Source organism: Leguminivora glycinivorella, chromosome 14 (assembly GCF_023078275.1).
Source record: "Leguminivora glycinivorella isolate SPB_JAAS2020 chromosome 14, LegGlyc_1.1, whole genome shotgun sequence".
NCBI classification, from domain to species: domain Eukaryota; kingdom Metazoa; phylum Arthropoda; class Insecta; order Lepidoptera; family Tortricidae; genus Leguminivora; species Leguminivora glycinivorella.
Window position 1 is genome coordinate 9,016,949 of NC_062984.1, and position 19,669 is coordinate 9,036,617.

Consider the following 19,669-nt stretch of genomic DNA (forward strand, 5'->3'; position numbering starts at 1 on the left):
ATGAGGTAAATACCATAGCGTATTTAACACACTGAATCATTCGAGCTGAATTACATATAATGATGTTCATCAACCGGACCATATCAGCCAAATAGGTGCTTTTCAACTATTGTTTACCGGCCCCTAATGTATCTACTGGAGTTATTGCGTGCTGCTATCGCTTACTAAAACTATTTTACCCATTGTACTACTTAGGGCCACTTGCACCAACGAAAATGGAGGGTTAACCCAAGGGTTAACTCACCGTTTTATATGGAATTTGACAGATGACAGCCCACTAACCCTGAGTTAAGTGGTTGGTGCAAGTGGGCCTTATTTATACACGTATGTATTGTATTATCTAAAAAATAAAACAAAATGGCAGACCGCTGCGGACTTTTTATGATAACCTCATTTTATTGCTTAGCAAAAATTTATTCACGCAAACATACATGCATCAATGCACAAATATTCCTCGTTCTAACAAAATGTGTGGTCATATTTACCTAAACTTTTGTGATACCAACTTTTATAAATTATTGTAGAAGAGACTGAAAGTATGCAGTGTATCTAAATGGAATTAATTAGAAAATACAAACAGTCATTAATTATGTAGGTAATTAGTTTTCAAGCTTTCAGTTTATAATGAAGGGAATCAACTCATTTAACATATATATCTCATATAAACGATCAAGTTATTATAGTTTTCAACTTTCAACTACAATTTTACCTACATTTACAGGTTAATTGTTCGGGTCCACCGATAATAGTTCTCATTAGCTCCAAAACAAAGTTTTACATCTATTATATTATTCAGCCGTCATGGCGTAGTTTTACAACCCAAGGAAAGTTAACAATGTCAGCCTTGTTACCGTGGATTAAGGTGTACAATTGTAAAGGTATTTTGATGTAGAACCTCCGTTGAGAGCTTTTGCCGCCGAACAAAAGCCTTTTGACCACTCAATCAAAAGGGCTGGCACTCACAAAGATAGTCCGGAAATATCTATGTTTTTTTCTTTTCTGTAAGAAAAGTGCACGTGTAAATGTGGGATTCTACGCTTTATAATATAAAAATACCGCTTTGTAATTACTTGAGAATTCAGAAAATCTAAAGTGTCGAGTTTCTTTATAGCTTGGTAATAGAGAATTGTTATAAAGTGTCATAAATATATACATACAGTAAGTAATAAAGTATTGTCATAAATATTACTTAGGTGATGCATGATATGTAATTCATTCTTATTAACTTACGTCAAATAGTTATATATCAAGATAGTTTAATAACCATCAGCACGGGAAGCATGGTCGCGCGATAGACGATAAAATATCAGGCCGTCCCTATCGCACTTACAAATAGGATAAAACGTATTAACATTCATATTTTATCATTACTAAAACAAATCTACAATGATGTACATACAACACGACAGGTAGTAACTTAAAGCGATTTTACTTTATACATAGGTATAAGCAACAGAGTCAGTAACCTACCTATATAAGAATTTATTAGTAAAGTTTTGCAGTTCAAGTTATGCTTAGCATCAGCACCAGTTTCACAAATAAGATTTCCTTTCTCGACGATCACAGGGACAATCTCGTTAGACGTAGGACTGACCCCAATTCGACAGTTCCGCAGTTAGGTCAGTTTAGATGCACTGGTAAATAAATACAGGCAAAAAATATTAACTTGTTATTATACTCACACAAAGAATTCAAAAGTTTATTAAAGATTTCTTTTCATACTTATAATGCCAAGCGAAGATATGCTTCAACGAAAATGTGCATAAACGCCGTTTTCATGTAATGTTTATGTACCTAATTCATGTATGTGCCTGATGTCTTTACGAAGGAATAATAAAGCTATGATTGTATATCTGCACAGCTAAATCAACTATTGCTTGTACTTGGCTTCCATGGTTGCAATTTTAGGTCAACCATACCTTTTATTTAAAGCTTATGCTGGTGACCTAACCGTAATAATGAACCTAACGATACTTTACTTTAAAATCTGTCAAGATTTATGATTATGAGTTGCAGGAAGTACAAAGACGTACAAATAATACTCACTAATACGTAGAGTTGTATCAGGTGGGACTTATGTACCTACATAGTACCATAACTTAATTACTAAGTATACTTATAATCTTTCGCTTCATGTAGTATTTAGGTAGGTATTAACTAGGTAAGTTTTAATTCCTAGATTCAAATATGTAGTTCGATTTGTTATACCTGAATCGCAATTTCCTTTGTGAAAGCTTTATTAGCGTATTACCTCGTAATTACTTCTACATACATACATACGTTACATGAACGCTATTTAACAAATAGTTCGAAACGAGTAGTTAGAAGTGAAACTTAGAGTCGGAGAAATATTGCATTCCAGGCCAGGTGCAGTTTATAGGTTTAGGCATCAGATAACCAGTCCTTTTCCTATAAAATATTAAGGGTCATCAACCATGGCTAAAAATAATAATTATAGAGAGTGATACTTACTCTCTCTTTAAGTCTCCTAGATGTAGGCTTTTTATCCACATGTGCCCTCAGAGATTGGTACCTAACGGTAATATACCTTCACCATGCTACATAACAATCGCCACTACTTCATCGGCATGCGTGTCGAAATGACTGCATTCAATGGAGACAGTATTAATATACCTATACGATACGGGTACCTTACACGGCACGGCTGCTTGGTCTATGTAAAACTGTCCTAAATAAATTAAAACAAAAGGAAAGAAAATTTACGGCTAGTTAAGATTTCTAGCTGTAGTGTAGGTAGTAAAATTACAAGCTCCTTAAATCAAAAGCTAAGCTAAGCAAAGCTGCTGATCTTCTGAGATCAGCAGCTCGTAATTCGTTTTCCTTCAACCTCTTATTTGCCAAGAGTGGCACTGAAACTTGAGTAGTTTCATGTGCTCTGCCTACCCCTTCATGGGATACAGGCGTGATTGTATGTATGTATATGTATATTTATACTTGCTGTTGGGAAGGTTATGGCGAGTTCTGTGGATAGTTTGTGGTGTGTGCATTCCCACCCCGTCAAAAAAAGTACTATCATACAGCATACCTTCACCATAAAGCTACATAACAATTGCCAGTAGTTTGGCATGCATGTCGAAACAACAGCGCTCAATGGGGACAGTATTAATATACGGGTGGTGCGCACACGGCGCGTAATGAGGGGGTAATGTTGGCGGTAATCACTCCGTTGTGCAAAGCGCTTCTCAAACCCTTTCCTATCAAATAAGCCTGAACGTGTTTCACAGTGGGTAGAATATAGTGCTTAGAAAGAGAAATTGACTATGGCCTGGCTAATTTGAAAGAAACAAGAAATTCCGAGCTATAGGTGAAATGGCCTCTTTAATAGTCTCAGTTCTTCTTTGAATATGAAGTCATCATAATTATTTTGTTTTCAATCGTCCACTGCTGAGCATAAAATTTTCTTCGCTTATGCTATTATACCGGTCCTGGTGCCGTAGCCGAATGGCATTTCTCCGACACGAAACGAAAACGAAACGCCGCGAAAGGTAGTCTGTCTCTGTCGCGCCAATACGCAAGAGCGATAGAGATAGATATCTACGAGCGTTTCGTTTCGTGAGCGTTTCGTGAGCGTTTGTGCCATTCGGCTACGCAGCCTGGGATAGTCTCATTCATAATAAGTGTGCTTGATTTTTTTGGCCCAACGAGCCAGCGGACACACCAATCTGTTATCATTTTGGTCAAAGAATGTGGAGTAGGTAAAAATGCAAAAGAATGATTGTCCTTGTGGTCTAATAATTGACCTGGAGGTCTAATAATCAGTGCATTCAGTGCCTTCATCCCATTGCGCAGTGTGGCTATTACAACGAATTTATACTGACAGAGACCTCTGGGAGGTAAAGGGTACAAATGTAATTTTTTTAATTATTTCTTTTTAGATTTGATTAAATACTTCATTATTTTGAAATGTTATTTTTACTCTATGTTATATGTTTTACCAACTTTAGTTACTCTCAAAGCTACAGCTACAGTTGCAGATATCTCGGTCGTATGATTTTTCATTAAATAAAAACATACAATTGAGATATGTGCAAACGGACAGAACAGTGGCTGACACGACCGCGGTAACTGTGCTGAGCGCTTGAAAGTTTAGCTAAAAATAGATACGAGTTTTGCTTACCGACCGTGACCTCCCAAATTCAAGTGCAACAGCGTGAGATGTCACCCACCACACGTCGAGCGGTAACAATTCATTTAATGTTTTGACACGCTGTGTTTACAACAACAAAATTTATTTTAATGATGGATTCATTTACTACGAATTCTGGAAATGATGGAAATGATGACAGACTGTTTAAGAAATATTAGTGGTTTTCCATAGGAGGGGCATTTACATTTTAGGCTTAGATCGTTACGATTAGTCTATCTATCGTATATGGTAACCGTTGCATTCGGACATTCCTATCACCAATTTTACTATTGATAATAAGTATAATATATAATAAGTATGTAATTTTTTGTCTTTTTCCATTAATTAACTTAAAATATTTATCTTCTATGAATCAAAATAGTAGCACTTTAAAATAACGGAAAGCCGCAGTCAATTATCAAAGGTTCGAATGAGCCTTTTCACGTCTTGGCTAATTGGGCCGTTCATTAATATTGTTCGTCAACTTTTCATTTGTCATGTTGTAGGCACTTGTTCAACAATGGATTCTTTTTAAAGGGTTGCGTTTTGAACCAGTGACAAAAAATGGAAGCGTATTGAGGAACTTTCGGTTATTAACGTGTTTCTGTTTTTTGTCGTTGCTCGCATTACGGTTTGGTTGGTATAGGTATTACTTGTATTGTGTTTTATTTTTTATTGTTCTTTTTATGGTACGTTTTATTTTGAATTTAATAGTTATTTGTTATACAAGGGGGCAAAGTTGTATTTTAACGCCGAGTGTGGAATTGAAAAACGAGCAAGTGAAAGGATTCTATAGTTGAACCACGAGCGAAGCGAGTGGTTCGAGAATAGAATTCTGAACTTAGCGAGATTTTCAATACACGAGAAGTAAAATACATTTGCACCGTGTGTAACACAAAACTTTTCCCCTTACTATAGCGAGGAAACTACAACGCAAAAAATGCGTTTATTACTGCTTCCAGTAGTTCCACAGGTGGTAAATCATCTTCATTACTAGATTCACCTACTTTTATCAATTTTAAAGCAGTTAATTTGACTATATTCAAGGTCAAATTACTTTACCCACTAGTGGATAAAATGCGTTTTTACCCGCTGGTATTAAAGGATAAAACACGTGTTTTCGAGCTAGTGAGGGGAAAAAATATTAAGAACCATACCTAAGACCGTCACTAGTGTGTTGTCAGCAGCAAGGTAGGGCTCTAGATGCCGGGGTTAGTTCCCAATTCGCTAGATTATGATTTCGTCAGATTTTCGTGTAATTGGATTGTCATGTTAAAGTAAATGCGACAAAAATACCATCTAAACAGGTAGTAATTGGCCGCAGAGAGCTTTAGGAACCGCCGCGCTATCTGCTCCGTACCTATGCAGGCAATACTGCCGCCTTATGCATCTCCACACATTCCACAGATCTATTCGTATTCACATTCGCGTAACGAGTCTCTCTTTATCAGAATCCGATTTATTGTTTTACTTTGTAGGAATCCTTCAATTACCTACTAAGTAACATTAATAATAGGTAGGGGAGACCGGGGCTAGTTGACTATACGGGTAGGTTGACTAACTATTAAAAAATTGAGCCAAAAATCAAACTTGAGCCAACCAGTGATACGATATGAGGTACGAGAGGCTCACCGGTGACTGAGCGGGGGGAGGTGACGGACTTTCGTACCTCACTGGTTGGCTCAAGTTTGATTTTTGGCTCAATTTTTTAATAGTTAGTCAACCTACCCCTATAGTCAACTAGCCCCAGTCTCCCCTACTAAGCGATCAATTCGCCTAATCTATAATTAATTGGTGATTATATTTCATTACAAAGGTTAAGCCTAATGAAATGACAATTACAGGTTGCAGTACACCAATATACATAATTATAAATAGTATACGAGTAGATACATTGCATCCCAGTAATTACAGCTAATCAAGGTGTTGATTTCAAACTAATTACTATTGGTAAGCTAATAACGTCCCTTGTATGACCGTGAAATGTTGTAATTGCGATCAACAATTACACGCAGTCGATTGTCAGTTGATCGCTTCGGGTAATCAACCCCGTTAATAGGATACGGTAGCGAAAATGTTAAAATGGAAAGGAGCCCCCTTTTCAACTTGGGAATTTTAGTTAAATATACAATTGTTATTAACTAAATTTATCGAAAAAAAATTGTCCATTAAGAACAACTCAGTCAAAAGATATTTAAAAAAAAAATCTTTAAAATCGAGGTTCCGCTCTCGACTCTTTCCTCCTTCAAAACTTAATCAATCGGAACGAAATTTGAGAATCTGAATAACAATGAAATAATCTATGTCGGACCGTTTAGCTTTTTTGGTTAATTGTTACCAATCTTGAGTATCACACCTTTTTTTGCGCCACAATGAAAAAGGCCGTTTTTGGAAATTTTTGATTGGCTCTAGAATCTTTAAAAAGCAGAATATCAAAAAAATCAAAACGGTCCGACACAGATAAAAATAATAACAATCTGTGTTGAAAAAATCATTGCTCTATCTTCAAAAACCAGGGAGGAAATAGTCGAGAGCGTTTGTATGGAGAATTGACCCCTACCGTATCGTCTTATATAATATTAATACATTGTATGTGGAAAACGTTGATTAAAATGTTGAGTTGCGCGTGTAATGGAAAGTATTCGAAAGGTTATCATCGTACTTTATATCAACTATTCATGAACTATTCACTTCACAGAAACAACTTATATGGTATGGCACGTGTACTGAGATCTATTATATTATTACATCTGCAAATTATCAGGTTTTTTTTTTTTCACTGCAAAGGGACCATGTGTTTAAATTGTTGAAGAAAATATAATCAATTCAAATCTATAACTATAATATAGGTACGTGTTATGCTGAAACTATACTGGAACGAAAAATAATATCCTTGTTTTCGCTTTCCCGAAGAATTCCCGTTAACGATAGAGCACAGCGTATTGAGCTCAGCTGGTGCAGAATGTATTGAACTTTGACCAAGCGTCGTATTTCTCGTAGGTACTCCATTTTACATTCGTACCATATGACACCGCTGCAGTTGTGCAATGGAATATTGTTTTGTTATAGAAATTGTATCGCGAGCACATTTTACAGGCGTCGTTAAGATTTTATGCAGGTTGTTGCTAGTGTAGGTTTTCGATATGTTAGCGGGCGTAGGCAGTGTTTCATTGACTTGCTACGTAGATATCATGCATATTTATTTAAAGTATTGAACTCACAGCCAACCCGGATTAAATATCTGATTAATGGCAGAAATTGGTATTAAAATTACTCTAAAATTAAAAACTGAATATATGTTATTATTCTATGGAACCTTTAACCCTCTACTGCATGAATTATTAAAGGTGGGCAAAAAAAAATGTTTGTTTCGAAAAATATACTTTAATAGCCATCTTAAACAAGAAAATGTAACAAAAAAAAATTTAGTATCTTTTAGTACGAAAATATGAATCAGGTCCATTTATGGCTTCGTATGCGTTAGCGTTATTATACATGTATGCCATTTGTGGCTTCACATGCATACAAACAACATACTTTTATTACGTTTAGCTACATATGAAAATTTTTAAAGCAGTTTCTCTTCTCATTGAGGCACAAATAAACATTAAATTTTTCACATTTTAAGTATGAACGATAGCCACAATTGTTTTGACATAACAGGCGGGATTTTTCGTGTACCGGGATATGGTCCAACTTGTCAGAGCGTACAGAGTTTAGTGGCAGTTCTTGAATTCTTGCCGGGGTGTTCCGTGGTCTTTTTGGTAACGAAGTTTTTTTTAGTAAAATTTGATTGTTCTACTATATAATTCAAAATTTCATCTGTGATGAAAAATTAAAAAAAAATCTGCCGGAGATTCTAATTCTTCTACAAAATTCGGCAAAAGGGTAGAACCAAGGAACTCAACATTTTTGGCATCGTATGGAGGCATTTTTTCTTCAGACCAGTTGATTTTTTCTTTGGGTGCCTTCTTTTTCTTTGAAGGTGTGGGTTTAGAATTACCCTGCTCACACTCTTCGTCTGAAGAATCAGGATCAGAATCTGGAATCACAACGTTTTTACGCCGCATATTATATTAGATAAATATTTATAAAATGACTCTGATTAACTAACCTAACCTCAAAATTTAAATTTTGAAAAAACCCCCGACATAGTGGACCGATTTTCATGAAACATTGCTAAGAACATTCCCGACTAACTCAGCTTTCAAAAAAAAAGAAACTAAATCTAAATCGGTTTATCCGTTCGGGAGCTACGATGCCACAGACAGACAGACACGTCAAACTTATAACACCCCGTCGTTTTTGCGTTGGGGGTTAAAAATGAAATAAAAGATGTATCAGTTTACTGTACTGGTAATGCTTTTAGGGTTTTTGTAGGCGCATACCATGTGACTGCGTTGCAATCTTGATATAATACCTATCTAACACTTGTAAATTCGCCCATTGCTCACCCCGCCCCTCTTTTCGCCCAAGTAATCCGCCCAGCAAAGCTGACCGCCTGTTTCTGTTTCAGCGTAACCTGGTGGGCGCGCGGCCGCTGGCGGCGCCGCGTCGGCGCGCGCGACTGCAAGCGGTCGCCTCCGCCCGACGGCGACCATGCGCGAGCGCGGGCGCGCAGTCCGAGCCCGCCGCGCCGCCCGACCGCGCGCATCATGCTCAACATGAAGCTCAAGGAGCGCCTCGCGCTCGCCGTCAGCGCCTTCCTCGTCCTCTTCACCCTCATGCTCATCGTCGACATTCAGATGGACTATGGCATCTCCGGGCAGAGGGTCCCCCTCCACGGCCGCGTCAAGATCGGCGACGACACCGACAAGGGGAAGTCGGCCTATATCGAGTTTCGGAAACGGTTTTTGCAAAAAAGGTGAGGTGCTGTGTTTTAAAGTGATAGTGATGTGATTTTTTTGGCGCCTTGTCGTCCAATTGGTAAGTTTTAAGTCTAGTTTCAGTCACAATACCGGTAACAATAGGACACTTTATCCGGCTCTATATCAACAATCATATTTTGTCTTACTTTATCATAAAATTTATACAAAGATAACAATGACCTTTATTTAGGTTTAGGTACCAACTAAATACTTACAAGATAACATGCGCGGATCCAGGGGGGGGGGGGGGTCATGGGGGTCATGACCCCCCTAGAGCCTAAGTTGGCCATACAAATAGACCACGTGACCCCCCCCCTGGGGCCTTTACCACGTGCCCCCCCCCTGGGCACGAAGCTGGATCCGCGCTTGCAAGATAACGTATTTATGTTATCAGTATTATTAAATATTAATGACATAAAATGAAATGCGGATTACCTAAATATGATCGATCATTACCGGACTAAGTGCGCACATTCTGCAAATTACTAATTATAATTCGTTTTAACCTACCTACTTAGGTATATTTGGAACATTACTTATAACAACTAGGTACATACTTCATACTTTTACCAACTTTTACGTAGTTATCCACAACATTTATGCCAGGTCGCCACTTCCCTCCAAAATACAGTTATCACCCAGTATGCAGTTAATCGTAAATGTGACCATAAATTAATTAGATACAGCTCCTTGAACAGAAGTGTTTGTCCATGTACCTCCAGAAACCGTTATCGTAATGACTTATCACTTGTTTACCAATTTGACAGCGTCTCGCCCGATAACGGCCTCGGAACGGAATAAATCTTATTGTACTACATTACTGAGATCGATTACACAGCCACATTAGAAAAAGTAAGAATTTCATTTTGAGAGGAATCTTTAAAGGAAATATGAAGTAAAAGCAAATAGATTGAATAGTGCAGAAGACAGAACAGTAATTAATTAGTTACCTTGTTGTTTACTCGTAATAGAGAGAAACTAATAAAATATTTAAATCAAAGGAACAATGTAACGTAGGATGTAATGTAGGATTTGTAGGTACTAATAATGTTGAGAATTACAGACTGATCCCTTAAATTCAAAAGCCTATCCTGACAAGTAACAAAATAGTACATTGTGCAACAAGGGGAGAAAGTTGAATATTATTTAAAGTTGATTTAAAGACTCGAGTTAGTAATATTCATACTCTCCGAGTTACACACAATGTTTTTCATCACACTCGCAATGTAAAAAATATGTAAATAGATGTAAAAAAGTTAAGTACGGTACAAGAAATTTAATTATTCCCTTGGGAGAACGATTTTTCTATAACTCACGCTCCGCCTGCGTGAAAAAGCACATTTAAAGTGCGGGTGTGATGAAATACTAAATTGTAGAACATCTGCAAATATGCAATTACAATTACTTAGATAAGAAGTTTTAAGTTTAGTAGTTTAAAACTTTTGTTACATTACATATTTATATTTCTTTCTTTCTAATAATATTTTTAATTTTATAATTAAATTAATAAACAACTCTTATTTCGTACGCTAAGTTCAACTGTTTACCGATTTCGCACTCGCTCAGTTAAATCCTGATCGTGGAAAATAATTTAGCTATTCATTAATTTCAATTAAAAGTTATTCTTAGTTTGGTTAGCGATTTTCGCGTACTTTACATACTGTAAGTACGTTGAATTTATCAGCAAGTAAAGTAGGTCACATACTTTATTAAGTTGTAAATTTTAGTCAATGACGCGATTCTAGCTCACAACGTGTGAACTTACCTGAGGGGAATAATAATTACCTACCTACTCAAGTTACAGATTCCTATGAGAAATTGACAAGTTCATATAGTTACTTTATTTCGCAAACAAGATATGATATAAGTAAAATATTAAAAAAAAGACGATGATTCATTTTCCTTACCTTAATGAATATGGATATTATGGAAAAAAATGTACCTACACTTGTTTTGATACTGTTAAGAATTTCACCACGCCTTTCCCGAGCTTCCCTTCGATTGTGGGAATATTTTTATACTACGTCGGTGGCAAACAAGCATACGGTTCGCCTGATGGAAAGCGGTCACCGTCACCTATGGACGCCTTTAACTCAAGGAGTGTCACGTGCGCGTTGCCAACCCCTTAGAAACTTGTACACTCCTTTTTGCTGTGTTAAGATTTGTGTTGTGATTTGAGTTCAATTATGGTCACGGGCTGTCAATCTGTCACTGCAATATGACAACGTAAAGACATATAGCGGCGGATAAAATACCTACTAATTACAACTGTATCAAAACATGTTTAGTAATGAAAGTGTTTAATGTTTCACGGTTAGGTAGTTTAATTAGACCTATATAGTCCGGGATTACCTTCGTGATTATCGCTAGGATCAAATGTCAAAAAAAATTCAAATTTTACTGTCTCTATTTTGAAGCGAAGTGTTATGGTGCTCTCACACTTCTTCTTCTGAGCATATTTGCGTCCACTGCTGAACATATGCCTCTTTCATGGATTTCCATTCCGTTCTATATGCAGCGGTTCTGTGCCAGGTCGGCCCTGCCGTCTTTTTGATGTCGCCTTGTCGCCCGACCATCTGGCTCGTGGTTTCCCGTCACCTCGGCTACCCAGTCTAGGCCTCCACAGCAATACTAGCTGGCCCCATTGATCGTCATCTCTGCGACAAATATGACCGGCTCCCACACTGGACTGTTATACATGTTAATACATATAACAGCCATTTTGGGGGCACCATTACGCGATTATATTCCGTTGCAGTTCAAAAATATAATCCAGGTACTGTGTACCTGGTAAATTGTATTGTTTTGTAGGTATTGGATTTATGTTAATATTTACCCGGAGATAAAAATTTGGCGCTGATAAAATTTATCTGTGATAGCAATAATCAATATCTCTCCTTATCAAACGTAAAGTAGTGAGTGTTGGCTAAAAATAACGATGTTGAAACTAAAATAGTAATAAATAATATTAATTTCAGAGCAGCATCCTCGGTTTTGTTCAATTTAAATAGTGCCAAAAGGGATTAACGTGTCGGCTTCGGCTCCGCGCACGCCTCCCAAAAGTCCCAAATGTCCGGACCGCCATTGATCCGTAATGGGAAAGACATAATAATACGAAAAAAATATTATTACTAATTATATTAGTACCTATACAAAATAGTTTGACATGTACTTAATAAAATTACCTATTTTTAACCGCCTTCCAAATCTCAAAGGAAGGGGTTATCAAGTCGTCTGTATGTTTTTTTTTTTTTTAATGTTTGTTCCTCGATATCTCCGTCGTTACTAGACCAATTTTGAAAAATTTTTTTTTGATTGAATGTATATGCATACAGATTGGTCCCATTTTTCTCAGAACCCAGTTCTGATGATGAGATCCTGGAGAAATCGAGGGAACTCCTCAAATATGAAAGGCATACATATGGTGATTTTTGTGTTTTTAAAGGAACAGCATGCATTTACGTACGGAACAGTGACATTTGGTGCAGTGGAACTACTGATGATGGTCAGAATGGAACTCCTCAAATCTGAACGGCACACTTATAGTGACTTTGGTATTTTTATAAGAACAGCATGCACTTACGTCCAGAACAGTGATATTTGGTGCAGTGGAATTGCTGATGATGGTCAGAACGGAACTCCTCAAATCTGAACGGCACACTTATATAGTGACTTTGGTATTTTTATAAGAACAGCATGCACTTACGTCCAGAACAGTGACATTTGGTGCAGTGGAACTGCTGATGAAGAGTGAGCCGCCCCTGGTTAGAGTTCCATTCTGATAATCATTCTCATCTGTAAGTACTTCAGAATCATCCAGATTTCAAAATTGGTTCAGAAATGACGGAGATATCGAATAACAACACATTAAAAAATATACAGACGAATTGATAACATAATCCAACATTTGAAAGTATTTATCACCAGAACCCCAAAGGAAGGCGGTTTTTTTTTTCTTAAAAATTATTAATCATAGTCTCTATCTAAATAAGTACAAATAATGTTGGTTTTCTAAATTTTGTTTCGATTTTGGGGTTGGTCTCTTACCCTGTATGTAGGTTCAATACTTGCAAAAGATTTTGCATGAACCAAAGAACATTTAAAAACAACGATGAAACGCTTCACACATTCACTAAAAGAATATTTCAGACTGCGAAATTTGAAAATCGGTGGAATTTCAGCACAGAGTGCCAGGAATTCGCGCAAAAACTAAAACTAATTCAATTTAATTCGGAATGAAAGCACGACCCTGCAGTTTCAAGCAAAGCTGCTAACGCCAACACTCAATATGCATGTCCAGTTCAGTATCTATCTGTTAGAAACAGTTTGCTTAGTTGTCTTCGAATGTAAACATATTTGTTTTATTAAACTTTGTTCACGGTAAGATCCGATCGAGATTCTCGGCCTCGAATAAATTGTATGAAGTCTCGGCCGATAGTCTCGGTCTGTGTGGTGACGGGTTAAGAATTTCACCACCCCCTTTCTTCCCGTGGGTGTCGTAGAAGGCGACTGTGGGATATGGGTTAAATTGTGGCGTAGGCGAGAGGCTGGCAACCTGTCACTGCAATGTCACAGTTTCGGTTTCTTTCAACCCCTTATTTGCCAAGAGTGGCACTGAAACGAGTAGTTTCATGTGCTCTGCCTACCCCTTCATGGGACACAGGCGTGATTATATGTATGTATGTACTTCATACAATTTCACGGACGGATTTCATTAGCTCACGGACCTTTTTTTGTTTACTAATCATTCATCTGAGCAGTTCATGTGCTCTGCCTAGCTTTTTAGGGAATTACGTAATCAAATTCACATCACCTGAAATCGACGACTGAAGTGGTTAGTGGGTAGTTCCCCTGCCTGTGAAGCCGTTGGTCCTGGGTTAGAACTTTGCGGGCACCTAGTGTGATAAACCTTATCGCACTTATAAATATGTACCTAGTGCGAAAAGGATAGCCTGACGTGATAGACTTTATCACGCGGCCATGCTTGCCCAAACATATTTGTCAGATTTATCTCTATAATAGTTATTTATGTATCCTCCGTGCATTCCACGGCTTTGGGGCTAAGGGATTAGTAGGTACTACGAGTAATCTGTGCAAAATAATTATCACTTTGAAATCTACATTAAAACCGTTATAAGTATATGTAAGTACTATTTATATGGGGGAAAATTAACTATAAAGGAATACCGGTTACACAAACAGATACTCGTGTCTTATTTTACTCTCGATACATGAAATGTGAAATACGTTGAAATACTTAAGTACGAGTAAATGACTAATAGTTACTCTACACAGTATTGTTATAAGTATTTCACACTGCAGAAATATAACACTACTTATGTACTCTAATTTCAAAATCGCATGCTTCTATCGTGCATAGAATGCATGACCGTATAAAAAATGCAAAGTCAATATGCAATGAGACAACTGACAATGCAAATGTGTATTGCATGTCGATAGTAAATGCGTGAGAGATCATTATCATATCGCCGTTTTTGGATTTATAGAAGCTTTTTATTGTAAGTTTGTGTGACTTAATGAGGTTAACTTGATTATCGTTTTGTGGTCCCTAGGTGTGTTTTTAATTTAATAAAGTAGGTAAAGTTTAATAAAGTCTAACCTTTTCTCAATTAATACGAGTATGTGCCCCTTTTAGGACCACAATGCACGGTGACAAAGGTACTTTAATATCTTATTAATAAAATAATGAGTCAGTATAGTAATATCGCATCTTTATAACAAATTATTCATTTGCCTTAGAAAAAAAAAACAGTCGTCATGTGTTATTTTGATTTAAAAATATATTTGAATGTATACAACATGCATTATTGGTCATTTTATTATCAATTACGAAAATTACAAGGTCTTAAACTTGATAAAATCTATTAGCACTACAATGCCGATATTACAATTCTAAGTTTAGAAAAGTTTTGAAAACGCATTAACTAATCTTTATTTGAGACATTAGTTGCACCTGTGGTTTTGATGATGACCGATTGACCGCTAATTATTGAACTTCATTAATAGGCTAGTTTCCTACTAGTCAAATCAGCTTCTTTTTAAGAACTGTCAAAACGATTTGTTAGTATGGAATTAATATGAAATACTGAGGAGTGACGTCACGGTCAATTCATTTACTTTTTATCTTTCTCTTTGACTTATTAAATAGAAATTTTGTTGAAATACAACTACTGTCCATATATTTATTCAAATTTTGTGGAGCTTTATTTCGTGCAGTGCATAAAATATTTTATTTTAAGTATAGGAAACTAGCCTATTGTAGAGGTACAATGCTGATATAGAAATAAACGTTACTAATGAGAGAAGTGCATTTTGTTAATGTGGCATCAACAAAAAAAGTTAATGATAAAAATTTAATTAATTAGAATTTAACTACTAAGTATATTAGAAGTTGATATTACATACATACATACATACTATCACGCCTGTATCCCATGAAGGGGTAAGCAGAGCACATGAAACTTCTCAAGTTTCAGTGCCACTCTTGGCAAATAAGGGGCTGAAAGAAAACGAAACTGTGACATTGCAGTGACAGGTTGCCAGCCTCTCGCCTACGCCACAATTTGCCCCATATCCCACAGTCGCCTTCTATGACACCCACGGGAAGAAAGGGGGTGGTGAAATTCTTAACCCGTCACCACACGGGAAGTTGATATTATAATTTCCTTTTCGTTATTTTAAACGAAAAAAAATATTTTTATGATATTTAAGTAAAAATGGATTCTTTTGCACCTTTTTCTGCAATTTCCGTAGAATTTCGTTAATTATTAAGAGATTAATAAGTAAAAACTAGGGCTTTGTTTTGTTTGGTCAACCCTAGAACCATAGAAACATATTTATTAATGTAAATTACTGTTACATTGTCTTTATTGAAAATCAGGTCAATCATATCGCATCGGAGCATGGAAGATAGCTTTGAGAAAAACAATGTGATAATCTTAGTAAATGACGTGTATTTTTAAATATTGGCACTTTGAAATCCTTTTAGGAACAAAAATATTCATTACACAGTGATTGCAAGTAATTGTCCAGCATTCATGACAAAACAATGATTATTGAAGCATTATCTTAGGTTTTGTGGTCCCCCATTGTCGAGCCGAGACTTGATTGCGCTCACATTGTTCTCAAAAACGCCATTGAGTGGCGGGCTCATATTTCGTTTAACATAATATTTGCGCAGCCGAAATGACAAATTAATTAACGCATTGTTCAGGACAAAAGCTACCGATGACAGTTATAATGAGATGTATTTTTAAGTTCTATCTTCATTAGGATCGTATTACGCACACTTGCTTACGTAAATTGCACGCGGTCGAATGCTTACAAAGCGACCCGTCGGCACTCCATCCAATGCGAATTCGTTGGTGGATTTAGACAGTAGTTCCACAATGGTTAGTCCGTCATCGCCTTTGGTTCCCCCGGACCACGTCGTAGCATTCTTAAACGCATTTCTCCAACATAAGAAATGGCTTGTTTACGTACGTACAGTGAGCGGCAAAACTGCATGGCAAATTTACCAATTGCAATGAGTAAATCATAACTTCTTGCAATTTCGCAGCTCACTGCACGTGGAAAACTTTTAAATAGTAGTTTAGTATCTAACACTATTCGCGTATCTTGTTTACTTGTAAAAGAAAAAAAAACACGTGAAAGTCAGCGAATAATCTGAAACATCACATGTTTGTTTACACGATGTAAATATGAACTAGAATTAAATAATCTTGATATGCTGTTTGTTCATATTACTCACACACCTTTAAATTACGTAGATATTTAAAAATGTAGTTTTACGCATTATTTGATTTGGGTTATATTTTATGAGCGATGATTACTATCTGAACTATGCCACTACTTATGTTTTTTTCTAATGTTTAACTAAGGTGAAATACCCCATAATGGACGGTGATGCCATTATGGACAAAAAAACACAAATCCTTAAAAATAAGTATCTAAAATTAGTTTCTAAAAACTGACGGCTATGTACCATAAACTAGAGTTGTAGAGCTGTTTCATTTTGAAGTTTCAATTAATTCGGTTATTTCTGAAGGATTTGGCGACAAGATAAAATTCATCAGTTTACTGAAAAAAATATCAAGACGAATCCTTAGTAATGTTGCTAAGAGAGTTGAGTTCATGTATAAAATAATAAAAAAATAATACTCGGTGTAAACTTGAATGCGTTTTACTTACTGAATTAGGCATGAGATAAGGTATAAAACATACTAGTTTGTTGCTCCAAAGATATAAAGAAATGGCGTTATTTTGCGAGTGTCCATTACTGGAACCGAAAAACTGCCTACCTCCTATGATGGACAAGGAACAATTTACAAAACCAAAATTTACAAGAAACAATCCTATGTTAAAATAACTCAAACTAATTGTATTTATGGTATATAATATTGACTCATTGAGTATCAGTTGGCTTTAAAAGTATAATTTTAAACTTATTTCACTGTCCATAATGGGGGATCCATAACTGGAGAACTGCCGTCCATAATTGGAGAAAAAACACCTATTTTTAATTTGTTAACTATGAAGAAACCAATAGGAGTATCCATTCTGCAATACGCTTGAAATGTAAAAGAAGGATAGGACATTCAAGATTTAACACGCTTAGCGGTAGAATTTTTACATTTATGAGTGAAATATCAAAAATAGGCGAAAATTTTTCTTAAACTGTCCATGATTGGGTCCGTTACCTTACATTTATCAACTATTTCATAAAAAGATTCATCTAATGTAGTTTTCTGTTTGCATTACACTCAGATTCCACAGGAAACACGGAGAATCTGTAATTTGGCATAAGACGGGCAATTAGATAAAGTCGTTTTGTCGTAGATAACAGGGTAAGGTTTTTAAAGTATATGTTACTGTTACTATAACTAATCTCTCACGTTGTTTTTTTTTCTAGTCATGTCGTTGAACACAAAGATATTTTATCTGGCAACTTCCACTGCAATATAAATACTGTTTATTAGTATGTACTATTAAATTGTAATTCTAGATAGTAGTTGTATTTTGTAATTTAAATAACAATGTTAGAAACTTTGTATAAATACTGTGTAGGTACTTACTTTATGATATCGGTATTATGATTGAGTGTGCACGGGTAAATGTCCCATTTTGTCGATTGCTATTAAGCCGCTTTGTCAGTTTATTCATATAAAGATACAAGTAAATCTCGCCTTAATGGTAACCGACAAAGTGGGACGTTTTACTAAACACACTTAATGTCTATTATATAAAATAAACTTACTTTTGACGTAGCAGTGGCCACAGTGTGTAATTCATAAAAATATTGAAGTGTTGGAGAGTAAAATCGGTATCAGCACGCTACTAATTGGAGATCGAGTCGAGTGGATGTATATCTCTATCTTTCCATAATATACTTATGGCGTGTTTCACCCTTTCACTCACAGAAAATACTTTCAGTTAAAAATCAAAACTGAAATAGTACTTTTGTTTGATTCGTAAATATTGCAGTCAATATTACCCACGCACGACCTCTGAAACAATCTACTGCAACATGTTGACGATCGGATTGGTTCGTACCTACTCGTACAAACACTTTTCTACCCACCACGGACCAAGCTGTTCTTAAAGCTTACCGAGTAACTCCAACTCGCCCAAAATTATTACATTTCATAGTTTTCTATTGAAAATTAAAGCTGTATATATTCCAATATGGGTGCCCTGAAAACCAGTGCCGCGTCTATTAGACACGGTATTCACTGAGAGGCATCCTATTTGGTGTACTAGTTATTAAGTATTACTTGTTTTTATCATGTATCTGTATGCCAAATAAATATTTTCTATTCTATTCTATTCAATATATGCGAGTGTGCACGGGAAAACGTCCCACTTTGTCGATTGCTATAAAACCGCTTTGTCAGTTTATTCATGTACACTCTAAAAAAAATTTGGTTGTTCCTATCAATATTTTGATAGTCGTAGTCAAGCATCTTGATTCCATACGAGCCTGATAAGATCTTAGACAAATCAAATAAGGTAATTTTGATTGCTCTTACTTTTGCAACGTAACTGAATCGATTAAGATCTTGTTCAATAATTCCATGAAAAATAATTATGCTAACTAAATTACCTTAGTAAGTTCAACTAAGGATTGAATCAACCTATGTTACATAGTTATGCCTAACAAGTTAATAATTGATTCAAGGTGTACAATGGTTAGGAATAACAAAAGACCTAAGTAATTAGTTCAATCATACATTCCCTTGTTGTTTTTAGTAATCAGCTTTATTTGAATTATATAAGATCGTAATTGTAGTGATTAACTTAACGTCAACTAAGAGAAAACTGCTCTTAGTTGGTCTTCATTTTTTAGAGTGTAAATACTTACAAGTTAATTTCGCCTTAATGGTAACCGACAAAGTGGGACGTTTTACTAAACATACTCACATATTATGTATAATATAAGTGTATAGCTACTTAGCTACATAAAGTATATCTAGAAACAATTAATAAAATCTACTTAAATTAACAATTGAAGAAAGTAATTAAGGAAGTATGATCCTGGGTGAAAGGCGCACATTACATGTATAGATATTACTAAAAATTAAAGAGATTGCAGGGCTAGCACATGATTGGCGCGAGATTATTAATTTAATATCTT

At 35.9% G+C, this 19,669-nt stretch overlaps 1 protein-coding gene across 1 annotated transcript in view; it reads left to right on the forward strand.

Annotated features, from left to right (window-relative positions):
* The window catches only part of LOC125233523 (extracellular serine/threonine protein CG31145-like), a 96,317-nt gene that overhangs the window by 55,768 nt on the left and 20,880 nt on the right, over nucleotides 1-19,669 (forward strand). The window contains exon 3 of the mRNA XM_048139575.1: nucleotides 8,664-9,011. Coding sequence (XP_047995532.1) covers nucleotides 8,664-9,011 — 348 coding nt within the window. The remainder of the gene's footprint in view (nucleotides 1-8,663; nucleotides 9,012-19,669) is intronic.